Raw genomic sequence first — 26,344 nt, 5'->3', positions numbered from 1 at the left:
TAGGATTCGGGTTGATGCATTGCTAGTTTGATGAAATGTTTGATGTCCAGAAAACTAGAATTTACTTCTTCGAATTGTACCGGACGTTTGCAAGAATTGTGGATTTTACGTGTTATATTTTGTACGTGGATTTTTGAATCTGGATAAAGTGTCTTGTTATGCAAATGCGATAGTGCAATGCATGTTACGATGCGTATCGATAAGGACGTTATTATGGTGGGTACGTGATTCCGATCCGTTGAGTGAATTGGCTATTTCGTATTTGGCGATAAATAAAAGTTTAGATACTACGAATATAAGATATTTCGTCGGAAGACAATTTTCTCAAAATGTACAGCAAGATGCTTCTGAATTTTTTGAGCCTTTATGTACTAAATTGGAATACCTTAAAAGTAAGGTAGATAATTTCTCTGTAAAAATTGCGGCTGTACTGACATCACTTTGCAACGTAATTGCATAATTCAGCTTCCTATAATTTCTTGTATTAACAAAACAAATTTAACTTTACTAAAATTGCTTAAAGAAGAATTTTCGGATTGGCGTTTTGATGGCGAATGTTGTAGTTGTAAAGAATTTCAAAGAATTGTAAAAACGGAAATAATTTCATCTAGAAATGTACTGGTCGTTCAGATGTTGCTATTCGACAATAAAGATTCTGATATTATCAAACTTAAAAGTTGTACTATAAATGCTGTACCTACTACCAAAATACATATAAACGAAAAACCTTATAAAGTTGTAAGTGCTGTGTTTTATCATGGAAACGATGCACGTGAGGGTCATTATACGTGTATGTTAAAAGTCGGTATTTCTACTTGGTTACACGTTAACGATGCCCTTGTAACTGAAGAAAAATGGCCTAGAGGTGTCAAGAACACTTATATATTTTTCTTGGAAAGTTGTTCGAAGTAGAAGAGTTGCATATTTTAACAGCTCTATAATAAATATGCCTCTATGAAATTTATCATAAGATAACATATCAGAAATTATTAAATCGAAGTATGATCGCATTAAATACCTACATAAGTAAGTAGTAGCGACAAATTTATATGTACATATATTAGCCACAGACATATTAGTACGTTCGTGTAGACTAGAAAAAGGGGATAAACTTCGCAAAAAGTAACTAAATTCCAACAAAAACACTGTCAGTATAAAAATAAAGCCAAGTACATTAGCTTTTTATAGTTTATGTGAATACTTCAATGTACGCTCTAAAAAATTTGCCACATAAGTATCACTTTAGAAATCATATACAATGTGCGCTTTAAAAAATTTGCGAAACAAGCATCGCTTTAGGAGTCAAGCACAAATTGAAAAATTAAACTTAAAATGTACTTGGCGGGCCCTTTTGCATCGAAATCACAGTCCACAATAGTTTAATTAAAAGTAAGCAAGTTTTTGAACAAATTTAAATAGTACCTGTATATCAGTTATATTGTTGCAAAACGAAATATGTGTGTGTGCATTCATTACACGCGTATACACACTCCCATTAATTTCGTCAAAATTAGATCTAGAAATGCAAGGAATTTCAAATAAGCTTGTGCCAACTCTGTTACAAATGCAGGTCTAGGATGTTGATTCAGTCGCCGCTAGTGTTTAAATTTATTATGGTCGCAAGATCATTTATTTGATGTATAAATTGATTCATCCCCACCACTAGCGGTGCGAGTGTGCTTGGCGCGAGTTTCTACCGAGACTCTTGATGTACTAGCTAGAAATTATAATCCGTCTAATCTCTCCTAATCCCTGTAGGACCTGATAAAAACATTTTCTTCGCAAAAGGATTCGCCAAGTACATTTTAAGTTTAATTTTTCAATTTGTGCTTGACTCCTAAAGCGATGCTTGTTTCGCAAATTTTTTAAAGCGCACATTGTATATGATTTCTAAAGTGATACTTATGTGGCAAATTTTTTAGAGCGTACATTGAAGTATTCACATAAACTATAAAAAGCTAATGTACTTGGCTTTATTATTTGATTTCGATACTTTGTAAGATCGGAATAATCACGATTTCTGCAAATGTACTGGGTGTACATTTTTACACTGACGATGTTTTTGCTGGGATATACTGATAGTGTTTTTGTTAGGATACATTGGCGACGTTTTTGTTGGGGTCGAAATAATTACGATTTTTGTGGATGTACTTGGCGCATATTTTTACACTGACAGTGTTTTTGTTGAGTCTTAAACAATTTTGAAATAATACAATATAGTCAAATATAATCAATTCACTACATCGATACTTTATCTCATAATTACTTAATAAATCCTGAAGATGGCGTTGATTTTAGTTTATCTATACCTTGGTAAAGTGTCGGTTAATATGGAAGAGGTTATAGTTGTGTGTAACTTTTAATACTTTGCCTGCAAACGTGTCAAAAAGCTTAATGATAATTTGACATATAAAAGACGTAGGGATACAGGAGTAATAGTGTACATAAATAAACTTTTACATTATTGATTATTAAGAAACTGCGAATTAACAGTGGATTGTCAAAGTATGTTATTCAATGGTTCTAAACATTTAAAGTATTTTATATCTTGTCCCCCTTAATATGATATTACCAAATTGTATTAAAAATAAAACTTAACAGAACTAAATATAATTCACTGAAGAAGGATTAAAAAATTCAAAATCAGGAATTCCCAAAAGGAATTAGTGTATTAATTAAGATATTAAATTTAACACCTATAGAAAATTCAGATATGAAGGAAACAAAAGTATTTAAAAAATATCTGTACTGGGTGAGTCTAGTAACTGAGCTAGGTTATAATTCCATTCCGGATGAAGTTAAAAAAAACTGTATAGGAAAATTTTGAAATGTCTAATAAGCTCTATCATTCAATGGTGTAATTTGTTCTGCGGTTCATTGATACAATTGCATAGTGCAATTGCACTTGTTTTTTAAATGAAACTTTATGACTTTTTTTTAATATAATTTGATTCCTTGTGTCATTTTAAATAAGAAAGGTATAGGCTAAAGTTATTAAAAACTTAATAATTTTCCTGATATTTTTCCATACATTTTTTGACATTTTCAACTCCACATATAGCAAGATTTATAAATTAACATTTTTCTATTCAGTATGATGCAGTAGATCATATGCAAAAAAATATAGGATTCCATTAAAAGAATAAGTGCAGTACATCTATAGCCCAACTCACTTATTAGACTCACCCTGTGATATACGTGACATTTTTTATCATTATGATAGCTTAAAATTTAATTTATTTCCAGAAACTTAAGAAAAGGCAATGGGTGGGACGCCAAGTCGATACGATGATCTCTCTAAAAATATTCATCTGGAAAGATTCTGTGGAAAAGAAAGTATTTCTCTAAATGATCCATTTTGGGACACTTTTTTATCTTTCACAATGCGACCACCAGTTACTAGAAATGATCAAATAGAATTAGATTCTCGATTAGATTCCTTCTGTCAGCAGTTACTTGCTAATAATTTAAGCACAGGGAATTTTGGTACTTTAATAGAAGTTGCTGTCAGAAGTGTTAATAGTTTATGTGAAGTTCCACAAAGTCAAAGGTATGGTTTTCCTTGTCAGAAATCCTCTAATAGACGGTAGAAATCTAATGAATTTTTATTACAGGTTCATAATAGCATGGCAAACATATAATGCATTATTTGTAACAAGATGTATATTAAAGTATTTGGTGGAAACAGTTGGTGAAGAAGAAATGATAAAACATATAGAAGCACCTGAATATGTACAAACATATTCAGATCCATCCCACAGATTGGAGGATCTTCTTGGTGCATTAGTGAATATCATTATATACATACCATTATGGTAAATGATCATTATATTAATAGCTTTTTAAACATTCTGATATGATTTATGAAACAATAATTTTAATTATTTAAGCACTTGTTTGAATTGGGCTGTGCTATTTTTTCTCCAAGTATTATTTTCTTTTGTATTCCAGAGAATAATGTATATGTGTCTAAACTATTCTTTATATTTACCTACAATTTCTTGGTTTAATCCTTAGTTTACCAAGGTAGATTCACTCAGAGAGGTCAATATTTCTAAAAGGAAAAATTTTATTTTTGCAGTGAATTTACATATATTGTCCACCTAGAAGCAATAAACTGCTTTCTTGTTCTACTTTCGGTACAACTATTCTCACAAATTGCAGCTGAATACAGTTGCATCTACAGGATAGTAATGCAATCATTTTATGAGAAACAATATGTGCGGAGCATAGTGTGTAAATTATTACATAATTTTGTACAACAAGAACATGCTCTTCCAGGGTTACTTACACAGCAATCAGGTGGAAGTATTGTCTTCAGTATAGCTGGTATGTTTAATATTGTAACGTAACATTACAATCACACCTACTCTATAAAGTAAACTCTATACATTTATCGAGTTTATACAATATATTGTCTTTATATGTTCACTAGATGTTATTCGTTATTACTTACCGCGAAACCTAAAAGAGAATTGAGGGTTCGATGTTATCACTGAAATAATCAGTTTGAGCTCAAAGGAATTATTAGTTGCCCACCTGTACTTAATATGTGTTCTTGATTGATTTCGAGTGATGAACATATAACAAGAATTTATTATTGTGTTACTCGATTCATGTAAAAAAATGTACTATCTCAATAAACACATAATATTGAATAATATATTAAAAAATTGTTTCAGCTGGATTGTGGAATGTAATTACAATGGGTATGGGTAGTAGTTTAAAAAACGTACAAGTTACTAGTAATGGTACTTCTGAAGAAGAAGATAGAAAATGTGATACAAAAACACCTCTTGCTAGTCAGTCTTTATTACTGCTTTTAATTTTAACCAATCATTGTACGGCAAAACAAAATCCTTACAGAATTGCACTTTTTACATTTGCTGATACACAAAGTCAGTATTCATTTTTGGACAAATATAAAAACTAATTTTGTAAGTGGTTATAAAACTTGCTTGTGTTTTCAGACGATTATTCTATAATGTATGAGGAAAATACATTTAAATTTAATTTCAATAAATTGTACAGTACTATATGTAAAATACCAAATACAGATGAAGTTACATTATTATTATACATGTTATTGCATAGAAATCCCAACGTTAAGCAATATATTATGAGAAGACCAGATATACAATTATTGGTAACTATAATTTAATAAATTTGTAATAACATAAAAACGCTATCTTAGTATCATAATCATTCAGTTCAATTAAATTAAAAAATGTCAAAATAATTTATATTTTTGTATAGGTCACGCCAATATTACAGATACTGTATCATGCTCCAAACAATACATCCCATCATATATACATGTCTCTCATTATTCTTCTAATTTTGAGCGAAGACGAAACATTTAACAAAAGGATACATGAAATTGTATGCATGTAAATCTTATAAATCAATTTTTATTTAATGTATATAAAATTACATGTATATCAAATCATACAAACTGGTATTACCGATAATTATTAATTTTCAGATGCTGAAAGGTGTAAATTGGTATACAGAAAGGTCAATAAGTGAAATATCATTAGGAGGTCTTTTAATTCTTGTTGTTATAAGAACAATACAATATAATATGTTTAAAATGAGGGTGAGCTTATAATATTTTGTTACGCAATTGTAAATAGAAATAATAAAATGTTTTCATCATTTCATAGGATAAATATCTTCACACAAATTGTTTAGCAGCCTTAGCAAACATGTCGGCGCAGTTCACATCTTTACATCCATATGTTAGTCAACGATTATTAAGTTTATTTGAAACCCTTGCAAAAAAACATGTCAAGCTGGAAGCAAAAATACGCGCACAACCACAAATTTCTTCTGACAGTACTATAGTTACAGTTAATGGAACTATCGCAAATACAGATTTGGTAAAATTCGATAGAGAAAAATAATTTAACAAGTAATCTATATCCGATGTATTATATTTCAGATCCAAGATTTAACAATACTTGAAGAGGTGTTGCGAATGGTATTAGAGATTATAAACAGTTGTTTAACATACAGACTTGCACAAAATCCAAATTTGATATATACACTTTTATACAAAAAGGATATTTTTCAACCATTTAGAACGCATTCAGCATTTCAAGACATTGTGCAAAATATAGATTCGGTAAGTCTTAGTTTAATATAATTCGATGTTTTGCTACTAAATGACAATGAGTGAAATTTGTTTAGGTCATAAACTATTTCTCATATAAATTGGAACAAAAGGATCAATCACAACTTGGTGTTAGCCAGGTATTGACTACGATACAACAAGGTACCAGTGAATGGCCGCGTGACCGTTTAAGGGTACATATTCATTTCTTTTATACTTAATGCAGTTATTATTATATACTTTTTTAATATTTCCTTTTCTATTATGTAATGTAATTCATGTGTTGGATACTGTACAGAAATTTCCAGAACTGAAGTTTAAATATGTAGAGGAGGAACAACCCGAAGAATTCTTTATTCCTTATGTGTGGAATGTTGTTTGTCAAAGTGCGCTTTTACATTGGAGTGCGGAAAATATAAAACTGTTTTCACCTCATAGTGGCGAACAGACAACGATTATCGTTTGTTGATACTCAAACAAAAACTGCTGCTTGCAGTAACTTTATGTATAAGTAATCAAACGAGAAATATACGTTTCATAGTGGAATATTTATTTGATACGAAGAAGAAATAATATTTTGATTATTTATTATAAAGTTTAACGAAGACGAAGAATGCAGACCAATTTAAAGGAATATATGTTTATTTTATGTTTGCAATTGTTCTAGCGCGTTTTGTTTTACTTGTCTCGTCTATATCAATGTTTTATTTAATTAAAATATTATTTTGTAAAAGAATCTATATTTGTTAAAGTTTAAGGATGGTTGAATTTAATCAATTTTAACAGAAATAATGTTATGAAATCTTGGAATGGAACAATTCAATATCTTTAATTCGCAGGACTAATTAATAAGATATTTGTAATACTTTAAAGTAATTATGATTTATGAAGGGACTATAAACTTGATGTTTGGTTCAATTGTCATAAACTTCTCTAACATTAAGACTGGACTTGTTTATTTGATAAGAAAAATTTGTTTATTTTATAAAAATCGCATTACTACTTAAGTAAATATTCAAATATTCAATTGGACAGTTATAAATATCAAAGTAAAAATGAATTTTGGATAATAATGAAGAACGTTCTGAAAGATTCTAAAAAAATGTAAACAAACATTTTTTAATCTTTAGGTACTCGTACCAAAATAAATTATCGACATATAAAATTTTCCTTTAAAGCTTAGCATAATATACAAGATATTTATTGCAATTTAGATTATTACAATTTTGTAAAAATGTTTAGATTACTTTAAACGTGTTAAAAATTATGTAAACATAAATGTGGTGTTTTGGTATAATGTAATTCTTGTCATACGTAAAACCTTTTCCAACCATTATTGTTCATAATAATTACTGAAACAAAATGTTTGTTTTGTTTGTACCACATTTAATTGTACATACACGAAAGCATACAAAAAATAGTAAGTACATGACTATTCAGTAAAGAGTCCATAATATGACATTTGTATAAATATGCAGCTAATGATATTAATGATACAAATACTTTTAATCAAAATATATACATATGTATATGCTAAAATAAAGAATTCAGATACTTATAAACAGTCTTTTATTTCATTGAACGTTCAAATAATCTACTGTGAAAAAAAGATTTAAAAAGAAGAAATATAGCAAAACATTGATGTCACATTTTAAGAATAAAATACATAAAACGTAACAAGTGACTATTCCCTAGAACAGTATATATATGTATAGCGTTTTATAAACTATTACTTAAAATTATGTAAATTATTCCAGGTTCAAGGAAAAAAATAATATTAAACGATCTTCCAGCTTATAGGACATATTATAATATAGAACATTTTTTTAACTACGAACAGAAATTACTTAGCGCTCAATTTGATATGTATATATAATAATTAACGGTTGTAATACGTCAATTTTAAATGTATGACGATAAAAAAGTAATTATAATTGATCCTTAAATTGGTATAGTTGAATAGAAGTTGAATGAAAATTGTAGCTGTAGTCCACAAGAGTTTGATAAGTAAGATATACGTATACAATATAGTTTTAGTTGATTCTGTTCAATATAGATCAGAGCTGAGTGGAGCGTCCGCGCAAAGATTAAATTACCATATGTTATAAGGCGCAGACGCCTCGGTCAACTCTGAAACGGGCCTAAAGATTAAAAGGTGCAAGTAATTCCAAAGAAACTACTTCAAGATTTGTTGGCTGCAAAAACGCTATTTCAATCAAACAATTTGTTATCAGTTTCCATTTGGAAAGAGTTTAACTTAAATACATCCTATTGGCTGTAAGACCGATCCTTCAAAGTTTCGAATGTACATCTTTATTAAACAAATACAGTTGACGTCTTAAAGTTATTTTTATAATATATCGTCATAGATAGTATTTCACTTTCCTAGCTTGTGCAGCGTGTATATGCGGCCGCGCGTGTGTACCTCTTGTGTGTAAATGTATGTATTCCTTTCACGTGTACTATTGCTAATAACTTCTCTTGAACGATCCTCAATTGCAGAATAACAAGATTAATTTGACATTTCTGTGCGTCGCGGACTGACGCGCAAAACAATTCAATCTGTCACGTTTAACTTAAAAATCTTTGCCTTACAACCCACGATACGATTCGAAACGTGCTTAGCGTACACATAGTATCGTTATTCCATAATAATTAAATCCCTTAACTATATTGTTACTTAATCTTACTAGTTAACACACAATCAATCTGCGATGGGAGGGAATTTAGTCAGCCTGCAAACACTTGATTCGCGGCCTAGCTAGTTGGTAGTCGATTATTTCATTCATTACAACATCACGATAGGATTGGTTTCATTTTTTTATTCCTTTTTTCTCTCTCTCTTTCTCTCTCTTTCTCGCTCTCGTTCTCTCTAAACGATGAATTATCTCAGTTACGTGACAGACACGTACCTACCGCGCGTAATTTCCATAGTTTTCATTTTTAATCAAATCAAAGGCGAATGTGTATTTGCTATGTGCCCAAGTGTTCTAATTGAGTAGGGTAAAATAACCCTTTCCAGGAACAGAGACTCAACGAATACCGAGCATCGCATTCGAGCTTTCACAACTGCGTGAAATCTCTGGGCCAACGTGGAACCAACGTGAAATTGAAAATATTTTACTATTTAGGCGAACGGTACGTGTAGATGTCGAGGAGTATGTATATTTATATACGTAAACATACATACACGGGTACATGTGCATATGTATACGTACACTAGCTGCCTACAAAATACAATAGTACATTACAAATTCGTACCTTCTCTTCCTCCCCTCTTTCTTTGTCTCTATATCATCATTTGCAAACTGCTTAGATATATTTTTTCTTGTATGTATAATATATATTGTATAATAGTATCATCTAGTTGGTTTTCTTCTGCGTAGTTTCTTTCTTTTCACGTAATTAATAATTAAGTACATCTTTAGAGCAAATATGTATACACTTAGGGTGTAGCGGTGTCGTTCTCATAAATTCCTTTCGCTACCAAGAAGTTTCTGATATTGTTTCAATGGCTCATTAGACCGAGGGACCAAAAGAAACTTTGCTTCGTAAAACAGTCATCTTCATTTGAAGATATTTCACTGCTGAAGATGAGTTTCGGCGCACACAATGCAGTGATTTCTATTCTTGCGTGCCAGGTCTGTTTATCCTTCAAAAATCAGCGTCTCCTTTTTGTGCAATTTTTCAATTTTATATAAAAGGATCGAGAAAGAATCTGACGCTGGTGTGCGATCGAAAAGAAATGTATCGATTAAATTTTATGGTTTAGTGACATTTGATAATATGCAGATAAATATTCATGGTCTGACGCATTACAGTGGCAGATAAAAGAAGGTTTAAAGAGTTACCGGAATAAAAAAATCTTATTAATTTAAAAAAAGGAAATATGGAACGTATATGTTGTTCTAAGCGAGAAAATATTCCAGAATAAATTGAACGTTGCCAATTTGAAGTAAAATATCTAGTAGAGTAGTTACTCTTTCCCTATATACATTGGTGTATATATATATATATTTTGTATACATATATACATATGTGCGGAAACTAATATTGAACTTTCTTTTCTCCGCCACTGTATGTTTGGTTTCTTAAAAAGATTGACGATTCTACTTCGAACAGGATCGTTTTTTTGAGTATTTTATCATGCGCAAGTAGAATTACTAAATCGGTATTGTTTCCTTTCTAAAACCTACGAACTGAAAGGAATCTCAAATCGAAGAATTAAAAGTCACATTGATAGCCTATGTGATTCTTCTTGTCGCATGTGCGGCCCCACAAAATTACAAACAGAATATTAATAATATTAATAATAGTAATAATAAATGGCAACATGTGATTTCTTTCTGATCAGCTCTAGCAAGGATTTGTTCTTTTTCTTCCTTTCTTTCTAGACATCTTCAACGTGTCGGTGGAAGTGTCATCTTTTATTCGATCTTAAAAAATGCATAAAGATAACGCGCATCCTTGTTTGAATATGATAAGAAAATGAAAATTGTTCAAGAAAGATGGCGAGAAATAAATTGCGATTATGGCAAGTAACATCATCACGATAGCGAGTCACTATGTAGGAGCTCTTTACGAAAAGTTTTGAAACTTTCGACAAATCTCTTATAAAAATGATATGATATGCTCGTTGAAAAAATAAATTGTTCATATAGTTTCTATGAATATAGATATCCGTACACAAACTTTCAGTACTAAATATTCGATCGGTCGGTATAACTCTAAATACATAAATACATACATAAGATCCTATCATTACTTCGTAGCGAGTATGAATGCGCAATCATTAGGAGATCATTCAAGAATACCCTGCAGATCATTGCACGTACAAGATATCTTTTTATTTGACGAACGATCCAGACACTGACCAAACCTTCAGCCCTACTGTACAGGGTGAGACTGAAATAGGTAGTCCCATTCTCGTAATATATTGCACTCTTCTTAAAAATACGAAAGATCATAAACATAGGTCTCAGAAACACATTGAGCGTTTTTGATAACCCATGAGAGTGTATTGTTGCAGAAGGAAATCATATTCGGCAATTTCTTTAAGTATGTTTTGAACATTCTTAGAACAATTTCTGTACTTATTTTTATATAACCTTTTATCATTCTTAGGAAAGTGGAATTATCTATTTCGCTAATACAATTCATGGTAAAGATATGAGGTCGTCGTCGAAAAATAAACGATACACCTTTATATGCCTGCTTCTTATCATTCTATGCCCCTCTGATAGTAATGTTTAAAATACAACAACAGTGAAACAGTTGCTTGCGAGAGAATCTACACCTAACATGCGAGATTAATGGGAAATCAGTTCGTGTATTTCTATTAAAGTACAGAGTAGAATTCAACATACTAGTTGCATAAAGGCACGTAAAAATTAGTTTCTCTATGAAAAGAGTGATTGCACGATAATTCTTTTAAAAAAATAACAAACGATGCACCACCGAAGTTGATCGCTGCGCATTGTTTATAATTATCCTTTTCCCTTATTTCGTCGCATAGATGGCTGCTCACCACAGAATAATGATCGGACACTGTATGTATATGTCAGTACACGTGTCTCATGCACATACACATGTATCTCATACAGCCTGAATAGGCGATGAACTCATACAGATTTATATGCATACACACACATGTATACAGATATGATATTATACCGTACTTAATGGTGAAGCACTATCATAAGATGCGCGGCAATGTCCTTACTAACAGCTAAGACAGTTTTTAGATTAATTAGGAAGGAACATTGTGCAAATTATTACAGGTTTTACTTAAGAAATAAAATGGAAAATTGGGCAAGTATGCTATGGTCTAGGGTCAGCCCAATTCATGCGTTTAATTAAAAATATTTTTCTTTATTTTGTTAAAAACAGTATGCAACAGAAGGACCCACGTTTCATTACTTAATAAAAGACATGATTATTATGAAAAATATATCATCATGAGATCAAATGTCGATTTAAAAATTTAGATAAAAACATGAAAACACATGTTGAGTGAAATTAGTGTTAGATTTAAACTACAGCATCGGGCTACCCTATATGGAACAGGAAATCATACTACAGTCAGTATAGCCAGCATTAGTAAAAGTAATAATAGTAACAGTGGAATAGAATAAAAGAAGAAGATAATTGAAAGTATAAAAAAAAATTCCCTTGTCCTACTACTACTTGATAATAAAAATAATAATGATAGCAGTAATAGTAATGTTAATAATAATTAGCAGTAATAAATGACAGATATAAATTAATTGTCTCCAATATTTACTGAGAATTTCTCAGTAAACTTAAGTAACTTTTACATGTATCCTTTATCTATCAACATCCGTGACATGTTGCAGATAAAAAGACTTTAACTATTCAAGCGTCCCGCACTCTTACAAATTTTCCTGGTTTTTAAGGAGAGTACTAACTAATTGATACACCAATATTGTACGATACCAATATTATCTAGGGGGACGGATATAATACGACGCTTTCACATTTACAGAGAAATATCGAATCAATTGATAGTTGAAACATTTCTCAAAAACTACGACGAAGTTCAAAAGCTACTATCAAGTATTAAAACAGTTCAAGTAAATAATTAGCAGCTCGTTATAAATCTCTAGCATTACAAGAAAAGAAACAATAGTGGTCGCTTGAAAGAGAACCATGAGAAGCAATGTGAGTTAGTACTCCGCTTAATTACCGTACGAAGAAAGGGGATGGTAAATACATAGTAATTTAAACATCACGATGATCCCACTCCAAGTCATGAGGCGAATTATGGCGGCGATGTCGACCATTGTTCAGTTCGCAATCATTCTCGCAATCAGAACTGTCCACGTCATCATCTCTATATGATCCATCTTCAGAGTCTGAGCTTCCAGAGTCATCGACATCCTCGTCTCTCTGGTTCTGATGATGGGAATCATGCTCCGTCAGCCTTTCCATTGGATTGACAGTAATAGCTAACGCAGAGTCATCCCAAGCCATCTCAGTCTCGGCAGCCAATTCATCACCAGCAGATCGTCGTCGTTTGGCAGCACCTCTGACTCTTGCTGCTCCAACCACCGCCATTAGCAACAAGAAGCAGATACAAGCAGCAGCGACGATGGTAACCGCGTGACTACCACTGGCACCAATGCCTCTGTTACCTTCGCGAAGCATAGTTGTCGCGTATTCCTCTGGCAGATCAGCGTGATGAGGAGATAGTTGCACATGGCCAGGTGCTGGTTCTACGATTTTAGCTATCGGTGGCTCATCGGGAGTTGAATGAGGAACGATAGTAGTCTTCTCTTTAGGGTGAATGACTGCTAGGGTCTGTACGTATTCGTTACTAGCGAATCGACCGCTGAGTTCAGAGCATGTTAACTTGAAAACTCGATCAAGGTAGTAAGCCGGCTTGCGATTTGTGTACATAATTAAACGTATCAGTTGTTGATAATTGTACGGAGAGTCAGCACCTGAGAGAACGACACCATCTCGATCTACACGCGCAGTGATAGAATGAAATCTACGCAGAGCGTCGCCAGGTAAGCCTAAACTCTCGTGGTCAGGATTCAGACTTGGATAAACACTGACTGCGCATGCATCCAATCTGGCCGCAGAGCCAGCGGTAACACGGGCGTCAGGAAACACTCGCACACCTAGACGAAAATCTGCATACTCCCTAGCCACATAGCCAGTGCCGTTAACAGTTATACCTGGACGCGGCGGAGGCAAGACAGTGACGTATGATTGAACGGTTGGCACTGGTAGTGGATTGTTCTCGCTACCTTCGCATACAATTGTTGTTTCTAAACGGAAGTTTCGTCGTCCCGGAGTGGGGAATCGCCTCGAGTTGGAGTAACCGATACGACGAAGCAATGTTTCAACGTTAGTACGATTGTCGCCATCGATTCGTACCTCTGTTAAATCGGAGTTGGTGAGTAATTGAGTCCCTGGTTGAAGCAAGTCCATTGAGGGCACACGGATTCCTTCCTGGCAGCGACGCAAGCAGGATAGCACATCTGGTTTTTCGTTTCGACCAACCAGAACTGAGAGCCCAGCCAGATAACCACGGAAATGGTGTTTAGTTTTATTGTCAGAGCCTTGCCAGCAGGCACCAACGACTAGGGTCGTGTTAACACCTTTTGCTGGGTGCAATGGCCAATCGTCGATTACTTCAGGGTTCTTCTCATCCGTGCGCCATTCTTCTCCATCAACGAATAGACTTACGCGAGGAAAGTCAACTTGCACGGCATAGTGATGCCATTTATCGTCACAGACTTGAGCAAGCTTCCAGCGCCACTCAGCAGGGCGGAAGATATTAGGATCACCTTCGGAAAAGTCACGTCGAAGGAGGAGTATCAGTCTGCAGTTGCGAATGAAAAGAGCGTAGTGGTGTCTATTCATCTCTGCAATTCGAACAGTTATTTAATGAAATATCTTCTATAAAATATAAGTACAGTAGAACCTCGGTTAACCAGGTTTCAATTATTTTTAATGTTTTTTTTCATTATGTCGAATAGGGTAAAACATCGATTGAGATGTAAACTATGGTGTAATTAAACTATGGCCTATTGAAGATAATGAAATTATATAATAATTAAGAGGAGGTTTCAAGTTTAACACGAGTGTTAAGCCGGTTAATCAAGGTACTATTGTAGTTTCACATTTAGTGAAAATGATAGCTAAGAACTTACTGTGATCATCCGCAGCGCACAGAATATGCTCTTTAACATGAGGATCTTGTCTAGGTCGAGGTCGGTGCTTCACCCAGACGCCGATAGTGAATTTTTGCGCCAAAGAATGCTCAAGAACGTCGCTGGGTACAATAGCAGCGGAATCAACGCCATCAAATTCAAAGATTTCATCAGCTTCTCTACCTTCGTCTCGAGATAATGATGCTGTCCAGGAAGTTGTAGGCCCAGGAGTTGGTAATAAATCCACGCTATCGCGAGATGCGCCACATAATTTACGTTGGCTACGTACACCATATGTGTCACGGTCGCAACCTTTACCTATATGGTCTGTGGCGAGGGTTAAGGTGGCTCTAACATTACGTAATATGCATGGAGCGTCGCAAAGGTCTAGTCTAGCGGACGGAAGCAATGGTTGAGAGCCCACACCAGCTGCATAATCAACCCTTTCTGGGATTCCCCTCCACCCAGGTGCACAAACACGATTGACTTTAACTGTTACCATGGCTGGTGCTGATTGTTTCATGCCACAATCATATGCTACTACGCTCAGAATGTAATTATGCGATCGTTCATAGTCCAATGGCTCCGTGTTACGTATGGCTCCCTCATTGTCAATTATAAATGGCTGATCGGCAGTTAAGATTTCGTATTTGCATACGTCACCAAATTTCGGAGTGCAATCTCTGTCGGATGCTTCTACACGTACTACCTCTTCATACAGGCGTCCCTCATCTACTGCGCTAACATAGGCCGGTTGTAGAAACTGTGGTGCGTACTCGTTCACATCCACCACGGTTATGTGAACCGTGGCACTATAATGAAAATAAAATAATTAGTTAATATCTGGTTAAAGGGCCTAGCCGAATAAAGAGATCAAGTGCCCCAAAACCAAATTCGACTTGCGATGGGTCATTCAATAGCTCTTATCGAATTAGTCCGTTCCCTTAAAGAGACCAATAATATTCTTGCGAATAAAGGAAATTTAAAAAAAAAAAAAAAAAAAAAAATCGTTCTGATTGGACAAAATACTTGTCTATTAAAGAATGTACGAAAATTCGACGTATATGTTCCTCTGACGCGAAAGAAACGACGAAAACATCGGTTTTTGATTTTTTTGACTATGACGCACTAAACCGAAAAATTTGAAAAAAATCAGATACCAGTAATATCAATATGTTTTTACTGTTAAAATATGATTGTAGTTTTGCGATTGCTTCAATGCAAAATCCGCGTTTTTTGACATTTTTTATTTTTCACGACTTCAATTATTGATTCAAAAATCCCAAAAAATTCTACAACATGTATCTTGATTTCTGAAATATCTCTGATTTTTTGTCGAATTTTTTATTCGATAGGGTACGAGTAATTTCCAAAAAATGTGATTTTCTATTTATCCCCATTACTTACCCCCCAGGTTAAGATAGAAGGTTGAAAATTGGCACAAACTAGTTTTTCGGGTCAAGCTATCGAATGACCCATCGCTTTGACCTCCTTACTCGGCTAGGCCCTTTTTCGTGAATTACAAATTAGATTTTCATAACATAAATATAACAAAAATATAGTGACTCACAAATTGATCAAATACTTAACTAAAACTTTGTCCATTTTTTAATTACTATCACTTCTTGAAAAGAAGTCGTACAGTAACCTTCTTTCTGAAGTTATTTTAAAGGGTAAATTCTGTACTTTCACATTCTTAAGTTGAATTTTCACGAAGATGTTTCTACATTAAGAAACGGATGGGTGAGTAAAGATAGTTATTGTCCAATAAATTGTAAAAATGTTTTTAAAAAGTACAATTTTTTGCAGAAACTTTCCATATGCTTCTTACAATCAATGTCGGAACGTCTTCTTGGAAACTTAACTTAGAGATGTGAAAGTAAAAGATTTACTATTTAAAATGACTTCAGGAAGATTAATGTAAGACTTCTTTTTACAAAGTAACAGTAATTTAAAAATGGACAATGGTTCGGTCTAGTATTTGATCAACTTGAAAGAAAAAATTATTAAACTTATTTAATTGATGGGCATTTATAAATTGTAGTCAGGACAGACTATAGGTTGCGATGCGCATCCGATTCAGGTCTGATGCAAACAAGTAACTTCTTTTCTTGTTTTTTATTTTTCAGTAGAAAATAACAGACAGACGTACAATTGTGTGGCAAATGACGCTCGTCTGCATCACGCCTCAGAGGAAAGCGAACGGAGACGGACAAACGGACACGGACGGATATGTGCGAATCGACCTTTAATCTGTAGAAACAGTGAAATTGGGTATAGAAATTGATATTGGATTCTGTAACTCGATCAAACGATTTTAACAGAAGTTAAAGTTAAACCAAATTCATCGAAACGTTGTGTTTAGTTTGTATAAGCCATACTTTTCTGATAGTGCTCCGTTGCAGCCAACTGCTTCGATATCAAACTTGTAGTTACGCCGTTTCTCGCAGTTCAGAACTCGCAATGCTCTCAATTCTGCCATTCCTTTCTCCTTCAGAACGATCTCGAAAGGTGCCTCGCCATGATGTTTATTCGCAATACGGAAGGAGCAGACTTTAGCACCTAAAGCTCGTATTTGCGGCGTGACCTCGACCAGAGTTTCGTTTTCCTTCACCAGACCGTGGTATCCGCTGTCGAGACTATCCAAATCCAACCGTGGAACTACCAACACACACACATACAAGTCGATATTTAGTATGAGGATAAGTACACGAATTTCTACACACGAATATGCATTAGCTTTAATTGCATTTAATGTCAATAAGAGGAGGTTATTCGTAAAGAATGAAGTTATATAAAGGTAAAAAATGTTTTTTTGCGTTATTTTCATTACTTTTTTTTATCACAATGATATCGGTAGGACTTCAACTTCTTTCATTTTGTATTTCTGATATTTCATGGAATTTCTATCTACTTCCTGACTGCGGAGGTAGATTAGTACTCTTGTAGTGGACTGCAAATTATGTTAACGTAACATCATTTACAATTGATGCGCTCTAACAGACATTATCATAATTTATTCAACAACATATCGTTTGCTTGGCTTAGTATAGTATTCTAATTTTAGTTTTCAATTTTTTTCAAGTACTTTCTGATATCTTGTAGACTCACTTTTTTTCATTTTGTAGCAATTTAAAATAGTAAATATTTAAAAAAGTGATATATCATCAAGAGACAGGGTAGCGTCTTGACGCCAAGAACATGAACCGTCATTGCCGCGTATTTTTTTGACACCATGTGTGAGTCGGTTGCTGCCGCGTATCTTTTTCCCAAGAATCAGGCATTCCAACCTTACCTGAAACTTATTTCATTAATATCTCGACAGGTTTGCAATATTCTCCAAATTTAAAGGCACTTTTGTTATTTTATAGTATTAACACATTCGCAGCCGGTAACGTAGTTCTACGTCTTTCCGAATTCTTTAGCTGAAAACTGATGAGATCTATGCCATTAAAACTACGTATCGGTATTCGGCTAAAAAATTAAGACTGTTACTGGTCGCAAATGCGGTAAAATAGTATTTTTAAAAATTATAAAATGTTATCATAAAACAATATAGTTTACAATTAATGAAAGAAATATTGTAGGAATATTATTTAAAATTTTTGGTTTACATGTTTATACTTTAGCTATCGAGGTAGCATCTTCCAAGTTAGTTTTCCAACCAATCCGCCTACCAGATGACACTACTCAGATAAACGGTGTTTGGTTACGGTATCCGTGCAATCAAAACTCTTATTGTATTTACAAAAAATTAGTAAATGTATATTATGATGCTCTACGAGTGAAAAATAATCTTGATTTTGCAGGATATATCTATCTTTTAGGTCATTACTAATTATTTTTATTAAATAATAATTTTTTATCCACTCTTACGATCTATTGAAGCACATTTCACACAATGCAATATTTAGACACGTAACTGGTTTCATATAATTTTAGAAGCCGTGATAAAAGATTTGATGAGAACGATCTAAAAAACATTTTCAGTTCGATAATTTGTTATCGTGTACTGCAGTGATGGAACAGATATTTGTATAATGTATACTTTATCTCGTAATGTTTTGTAATACGAATATCTAATTGTTTTTTATTAGTATCACATATAATTATAAACATTAATGCATTAACATTTCAATTGTTTGTCCAAAGCAATTCTAAATGATTGTGAACATAATTACAAGTTGTATGAATTAACAATAATAGTTGTTAAACTTAGCATTAAAATAAATCTTACTTACAGGTAACAGATTGGATCAAAATGAAAACCTTATAATCTTAAATAATTTTTATTTATTCAGCATATGTTTACTTATCCAATATATGGTTTAACTGAAATTGTAATAAATATAATAATTGCTATTTATTGCCGATTCAAAATATAGTCGTAACATTACTGACAATTTCCAAACTCCAAGATTAATTTCTTTTGCATACAGCCTGTTATCATCTTTGCATAAATTACAATTCATGACTTCACTAAATCTCTGAAAGCAATTTTCTCATTTTGACGATAATACGCTATCAGAGCAGCCCATAGTTTTAGCATCAATGAAGTTTAGTGAATCATTTAAGCAATGTTTTTGTCAAGCTGAAAATATCACAGAGTGCGTGACATAATTTCACAATTTAATCCCACGAAATTTTCTTTCCTTTGAACTTGGTCGAAAGAAAAAACAAGGGTCTACGGAAATAGACCGGAAAACTTCGTAGAAATCCGAAGATTTCAAGGTTTAAGCTAGATGGAAGATATTCAAATTCTGAAGCAGAGATGGATAATATTTTATTTGATGTATATAACAAATAAAAATAATGGATAAATTTCTATTCTACACAACAACATGTATCTATTTTTAATCGAGTATGAATTTTTCCGAATAACTTCGGATAGTGAATCATTTTCATCCGAATGAAATACTTCGCTAAAAGAAATTCATTTGTTATTCAAAACTGTTCGGATAATACACTACTCTGATTATGTTTATCATTATTTAAATAAGTTTGAATTAGTCAGTTGAATGATTTATTCTAACAAATAATAATAAATTCTTCGAATAACGAATAAGGATAGCAAATAATTATCTATTATTTGAATTAAATATTGGACTAATAAGAATTTATTCGGATAATTAACTTAGATAAGTACATGTTTATTCGAAACAAATCGAATAATGCCTAATTCTTTAATTCTAGACTCTAAACAAAAGTTTGACTATTTTAATCCTCTATGGGCCGAATTTTTGTTTTAAATATAGACAGTTTGCACAACCTTTGTTTTGGTATTTCTTTATTTTAGTCCTAGCAACCGTCATGAATATTGGTATTGGTTGTCTCGGAGAAATTATAGAATTTTTCCGAAATTCTCATAAAAAAAACTAAAATTATTTGATAAAATGTTGATAAGTTAACATGTGATCTAAAAGTTACACGGGTCCATAGAGTGTTAATCGCCATCCAGCCGATACAATTTTTCATTATTTTTATCTTATTAGTTTCAGAAATAAGATTAACAGTTTAGGTACTTTGTTAACTCTAAAGTAGGTCGTTATTTCTTGGATTACGATTAAGTAATAATTAAATGTTCAACTTTTAGTATCTCTTTTCTTTTCATCATAGTTAAGTAAGAAGCTTAGCATTCCTTAACACGTTAAACGCGACGTCAATCCCTGGGAACTGACAGTAAACTTTTCGTTAGGCGGCATCAATTCATGGGGACTGACAGTATCAAAGTTAAAAAATAAATGTTGCAATTTTAATGAAGTTTATTAAAACACTCTAAAAAAATATATGACTTGGCTTTACACGTATTACACAAAGTGACGACCTGTTTGATTAACGCGTTGAGCGCAGCGCTGATTTTGCTAGGTCCACTACCGATCCCCAGGAACCGGCGCCACGCTCAACGTGTTAAACATGATAAACTTTGTGATAGAAAGGTTTAACTGCACATAATGCGAACTGGTGATTATTAGAAATCAATAACTTCAACATTGTGTGAATCTTTAGTTCAATTTCATAAAAAAATGTCACCTGATTAATAATAACAAAAACGGTACTTAAAAATTAAAACTTAAACGAGTCACAAAGAAAAAGAAGTTGTATTACAATCTTTGTTTTTAATTATCTGTACCAATGCAGCATGTCTAACTTAATTCCGATGATTGAAAAAAATGTCGAAGAATACTATCTATTCGGAAGGTGATGTTATAATTCACTGCTCAGATCCTGCCTTAACTATAATGTTATAATGATATAAATAAATCTATAGCCTCACTAAAGATATCGACAACACCGAAGTATCAAAAAATATGACCTATTTTCAGTAGAAGAAAATCTGCCGAGACTAGGAAGCACCAGAGGTGGTCTCGATTCTCGCAACCGCAGCTTAAGTGTCACATGAAAATCAGTAAACTTTTAAGCGCAATACCTTAAAAACTATTTGAAAAAAGGTATATATATTAATAGTTACGGAATTCGTCTTGAAACGCACTATCAACTGATCAGATAAAAAATATATAATCCCATTTAAAAAACCGAATTTGATCTTCCTATCTCTGTAAACAATAATGTTAAGAAAAAATTGTTGCAGTCAATAAATCTGCCCCTATTACCATTCAATTTCATGTAAATATTTTTTTCGTATCTTCAATAGGTTAGGAAATAATCGATTGTTTACGATTTCGGCAGATACACTGTATACAAATTACCTATACAGTTTCTAAAGAGCGATATACCAATGTTTCAAACATGGAAAACTATTTTAATCTTCGACTTAAATAGGTTGTTAATTTGTGTAAGAAATAAATAAACAAATGTATACATATATACTTTTTAAAGTATACAAAATAATATTTTTTATAGGTATATATTTTAGTCATTAATTTTTACTTTACTTTTACAATTTTAAATAGTGCTCATTATAACATATCTCGGAGACTATAATTTTGCAGAATTTATTTGAGTTCGATATTGAAATATTGATAATATTTAGTTAATAAACACCTATAAAAGGTGTTTAGTTAATTATTTTCTTAAAACTTATTTTATTTTTAATAAGTAATGAAAGTACGAATAGTACACAAATGTTTGGAGGAAAATTATTTATTTTTAATTATAGATTATAAAATAAAATAGTTTTAATCAGCCTGCTGCGTATTTTATTTTTATCATAAACTACTAAATTGTGTTTTTCTTTGCAACCTTGAACACAGCATGTTTGCACTATTTTTAATAATTTATAATATTAATGCCGTGTTAACTATTTTGAATCATCTTTTGCCCACATGTAACGTCACACTTTCCACGTTATCTTTACTTCACTTGAATCCTGAATTTTTTATACAGGCATTATACACAGGCCGTGTCTAGCAGTATAGTCTAAGCTATTAGCAATTTAGGGAGGCTCGTGTCACATAGAAAAAATAGCGGACAACTCGATTTCATTTAACTCAAACTCAAAACAAGTTAAACAGTATCTTAAACTACCTTGTAATGTCTTGAAGGCGCGTATAATATTAAGTCGGTATCAGAATCCCTTATATTAATAAACGAATATGAAAAAAGTAAACAACATAGCATGGGATGTTTTGTAAATGAAGAAATCTGCTTTATCGAGTCACTGAGAGAGACGCACTTGCTCCTAGGGATAAAACAGATTTAATAAAACAGAAAAACAGATCCGATTGACTACACAATCTAACAATGTTGCTTGAAATACGCATCTAGCGTTGGCTCACTTGGGTCTTGGGTTCCTGCCGGGCCATGTGCCGACCGCTTGGCACGTTCAGGGCCCAACTCTGGAAAATCGCACTGTAGCTAAATTCTGCATATTGAAAAATCATGCTCAATCCAGTTCTTCAGGATTCTTGAAGCAAGAGTATCGAATTTTCACTAACTACAATACTATGTGTATCTATTTCAATTAACTTATCTAACTAACTTATCTTGACTAACTTATCACATAATTTACACAAAACAAATGAATAGAATTATTTCATTCACAATACACAGTGTGTTTCATAAAAGTATTTTATTTCAAATTTGCTTTCTATTTTAGTCTTATCAAAACTGTGAATATTCACACCAGCAAAGCTTCTTTGCTCCAAATAATTTCAAGCCATCGCGAATTAACGAAAAGTTTATAACGAGGGAATGCTGTAGTAGAGTGTAGAAAAATATTTTCTTGCTTTTAATATAATACTGAACTTAAAGTCACTTAAGCACAAACATGAGTGTGCAAGGTGAAAAGAACCAATCCACGCTATTTTGTGTAGATCGAACATCGCTTTATGAAGTATTATGATATACAATGCGTTAATGCTTCGCATTGTTACATAAAATATTTTACAAAGACACTTACGACACTGTATACACCAACATTTTTCTACCGTCTTAATTCAACATTATAAACTACTTGCTTCACGTTCAATCATTATTTACTTTTTATATCAAGAAGTATAAAACGCGAGTAAACGTTTTGTTCTAGATTTCGTTATAAATCTTGGTTAATAATGAAAAGAACTTATTTTATTAATAAATAAAACAAAGCTAAAAGAGATTATATAACTTCGGTTATATTAAATAAATATATTGAAGAATCAATGAATTTCTTTCGTAATTTTTATAAAAAACTGAATTACAACTTCTAGTAAAAAAAAGTATGACTTCGAGACTGAAATTGATATCACTGTTTAAAATTAACGTTTACTATTAATAGTACTTTTTATCAGAAAATTCTAAACTTTAAATACTTATTTTTCTACACGAATCAGGTCTTGATAAAATTAATTATGACAAGGGCATAAGTATTAAATTACCTATACTATTGTTGTAGTATATTTACTGTTTTCTTTTTAAATTTGTAGCTACTTACAGAATTATTTTTATCAAAGGAGCTTCTGCTTTTTTGGAACAATGCATTCGTTTATTTTGATAGAAAATAAAACTTGTAGGGTTACTGTAATTGTGCATTGTATAATCATGTACTATTTGTTATACATTTTTAGACTTACTGTAAATTACTACATTCGAACAACTCAACAAAGTTTAGTGATACTATACAATTTTCAATCAACAATTTCCAAGTGTAATAAACTGACACCTAGTATAGAATGTTTGTACATAACAAATATGATTACATGAAATTTGGTATTTTGTTCTATATTTATGTAATTACTGCAATATGAAATTTTTTTTAAGGACTAATCATTATACCACAAAATTTGTATTATGAAATTCATTTTCACAAATTGTATGCAATAAAAAAATATCCAGTAATCACGCATGTAGAAAATAGAAAATTTTAAATTAATTTTAATGAATGGTAAACACAGTTTCTAGTTCCTTTTTGTTTTGCCATATATACCTAGTAACTGATAGATTCGTTCATATGTATTTAGATCTTTTAAATAAAGGTGAAAATTATTGTGCTCTATTTTTCTTTCCTATTTTTCTTTTCTGTCTCATTTCCAATTTTTACGATCAACTTCTACTTAGCTTCCCTTTAATTTTAATGTAGCAATTCAATCTTATATAGAATTTGAACGTTTAAGAAACATTTTTAGATCCTACAAAATTATGCTTCAGTTATAAAAACTACTGTGCAGTATTGTATTCTCCATTTGTCTCATTTCAAATTTTCTTATTTAATTCTTATCCAGTATTTCTAGTTTTCATATTGAAGGTATAGTATTTTTAGAATGTGAGTGTAATGATTTAAACACTCTTACGCAACAAATTTGTGATTCATTTTATACAAAGTCTGAAAAACAATTTGGACAGAGCTGAAGTTGTAAAATTTCTAAATTATCGCAACATTGATATTGCAAAATCTCAAACTGAAATGCTTACAAAAATACGAAAGTGTTCTAAACCTAAATTTTTCAAGATTTTCCAATACAGTCCGAGTTAACATACAACTTAAACATAATTGACAAATATTTTCAATGGCATATGACTAATACCATCAACAAACTTGTGTCAGTCATTGTCATTCACATTAATTTTATTTGTTTTTACAGAGTAATTTCAATATTAGACTTGCACCAATTTAATTTGAAATAAAAATAAAAACTAACATTTCAAAATAACTAATAATTTTAACTATTTTACTATTTTTATTTTAGAAGTAATGTCTAAAAATAACTTCATTTTGTATTAAGATCAAACAAATTATTTTCAAATAAATTTCAATTCAAATGTCACTACAAATTCTTATAGTGATTACCCTTTATTTTATTTGAATAAATTAACTTTAGTTTTACCACAGTATATTATTAAACTTAAAATCTAACAACTCATAATGTAACTCTGCTTACTTCAAAATTTATTTTTCTTCCAAACATGTTTATGTATTTATCAATGGATAATATGTGCCTAAATCTGTGTATATGAGACATTGGAAGAATTTGTAGAACTACTGACATAGCTAACAATATTGACAAAGTAGACTTAGAAGTGATTTAAGAAATTATTTCAAGAAAAATATACAAAATACCAAATAAAACAAAAGATTGTATGTAATAACCAAGTAATGAAATAATTGGAAGGGAAATTATTTGCTTAATTAAATAAACTAAAGCATAATTTCAAATATATAATACCCAGCCAAATAAGATAACGTATTACTGAAATAATTATTTTCCAAATATACTATTTAAATAATGCCCAAACCTGCTCGATATCTGATTCAACTTTATTTGTTATCGCCCCGAAATCTGACTAATACTGTCACAAATAGAATCTTACAATACAATCACTCCTTATATCTTTCCGAATCTGTATTTATCAAGTTCGCGGAGTGCATCAATTCGAGTGCAGTCGCCTATCGGAGCTGTCGGACCAGTCAATTCGCCATAACAGTTTCAATGACTGCAGGTGCTTCTCAGAACAATCGCACCTACGAGTTGCTCTGTGCTGGTCGACGAGCCGAAAAATCAATTGTTTCAATATTACCATACAAAATAGATTAGCTGCAGGTGATCATCCACGGAGAAAAAGGGTTTAAAGAGGAATTAGGTAAATGTAGGGCACGAGAAAGGAGAAATGAAATCACCTCCATGATTGTTGAAGGAACTCGGTGTCGACTCGAAGGCTGGGATGCTTGCGGAAGAGAGACCGAGGGTCAATCCCAGGAGCACAGTACTAGCCGCCAGAAGCATCTTTTCTGCCTCCTGTTCTCAAGATACGATTATCAGCTCTTCGACTGATAGCACTCGACTTATCACTCGTTGAACGCGGTTTTTAAAGGAACATCGCCGTCCACTGCACGACTCGTTTGCGACACCACGCACAATCGCGAAGTCAATATTTGAGCAGAATATCGATTCGCCTGAAAACGTAGTGTCAATCTTATTCGCTAGCTGGCGCGCTGGTACGCTTACGGAATATTTCTACAGAGGCTTAGAATAAAGAATATATAGAGAGGAATATCCGTCTTTTTTTATCTTAGACCACATACAGGGTAATTAGTTCACCTAGAAATCCTCGAAACTACCGTCCCCATCGGCCACAATTGAAAATACAGAGGTCTTGCCCCTTTCTACAT

General features: G+C 32.3%; 2 protein-coding genes across 3 annotated transcripts; one reads left to right on the top strand and one right to left on the bottom strand.

Moving 5' to 3' along the window:
* The first annotated feature begins 2,329 nt into the window (after positions 1-2,329).
* Positions 2,330-7,583, top strand: LOC143179992 (dymeclin). Of its 2 annotated transcripts, none has more exons than XM_076379479.1 (12): positions 2,330-2,505; positions 3,247-3,550; positions 3,615-3,815; positions 4,082-4,329; positions 4,683-4,898; positions 4,971-5,146; positions 5,257-5,382; positions 5,486-5,599; positions 5,667-5,882; positions 5,945-6,127; positions 6,193-6,309; positions 6,414-7,582. In XM_076379479.1, the coding sequence occupies exons 2-12, from the start codon at positions 3,264-3,266 to the stop codon at positions 6,582-6,584; spliced, it is 2,055 nt and encodes a 684-aa protein (XP_076235594.1). In that variant the 5' UTR covers positions 2,330-2,505; positions 3,247-3,263; the 3' UTR covers positions 6,585-7,582. The 2 variants fall into 2 exon arrangements, with proteins under 2 accessions (XP_076235594.1, XP_076235595.1); XM_076379480.1 differs by lacking the exon at positions 2,330-2,505 and adding an exon at positions 2,619-2,728 and having other exon boundaries at positions 6,414-7,583.
* Positions 7,584-12,843: 5,260 nt separating this feature from the next.
* On the bottom strand, positions 12,844-26,132 carry Cals (calsyntenin 1). The gene is made up of 4 exons (XM_076377591.1): positions 25,853-26,132; positions 17,181-17,460; positions 14,800-15,611; positions 12,844-14,511 (listed from the first exon to the last, which is right to left on the bottom strand). Exons 1-4 carry the CDS (start codon positions 25,956-25,958, stop codon positions 12,857-12,859), a joined length of 2,853 nt encoding a protein of 950 aa, XP_076233706.1. The 5' UTR covers positions 25,959-26,132; the 3' UTR covers positions 12,844-12,856.
* Positions 26,133-26,344: the final 212 nt, after the last annotated feature.

Source organism: Calliopsis andreniformis, chromosome 5 (genome assembly GCF_051401765.1).
Source record: "Calliopsis andreniformis isolate RMS-2024a chromosome 5, iyCalAndr_principal, whole genome shotgun sequence".
In the NCBI taxonomy this organism is placed as follows: Eukaryota; Metazoa; Arthropoda; class Insecta; order Hymenoptera; family Andrenidae; genus Calliopsis; species Calliopsis andreniformis.
The sequence above is the reverse complement of the archived record's forward strand: the minus strand, read 5'-3'. Positions and strand labels throughout refer to the sequence as shown.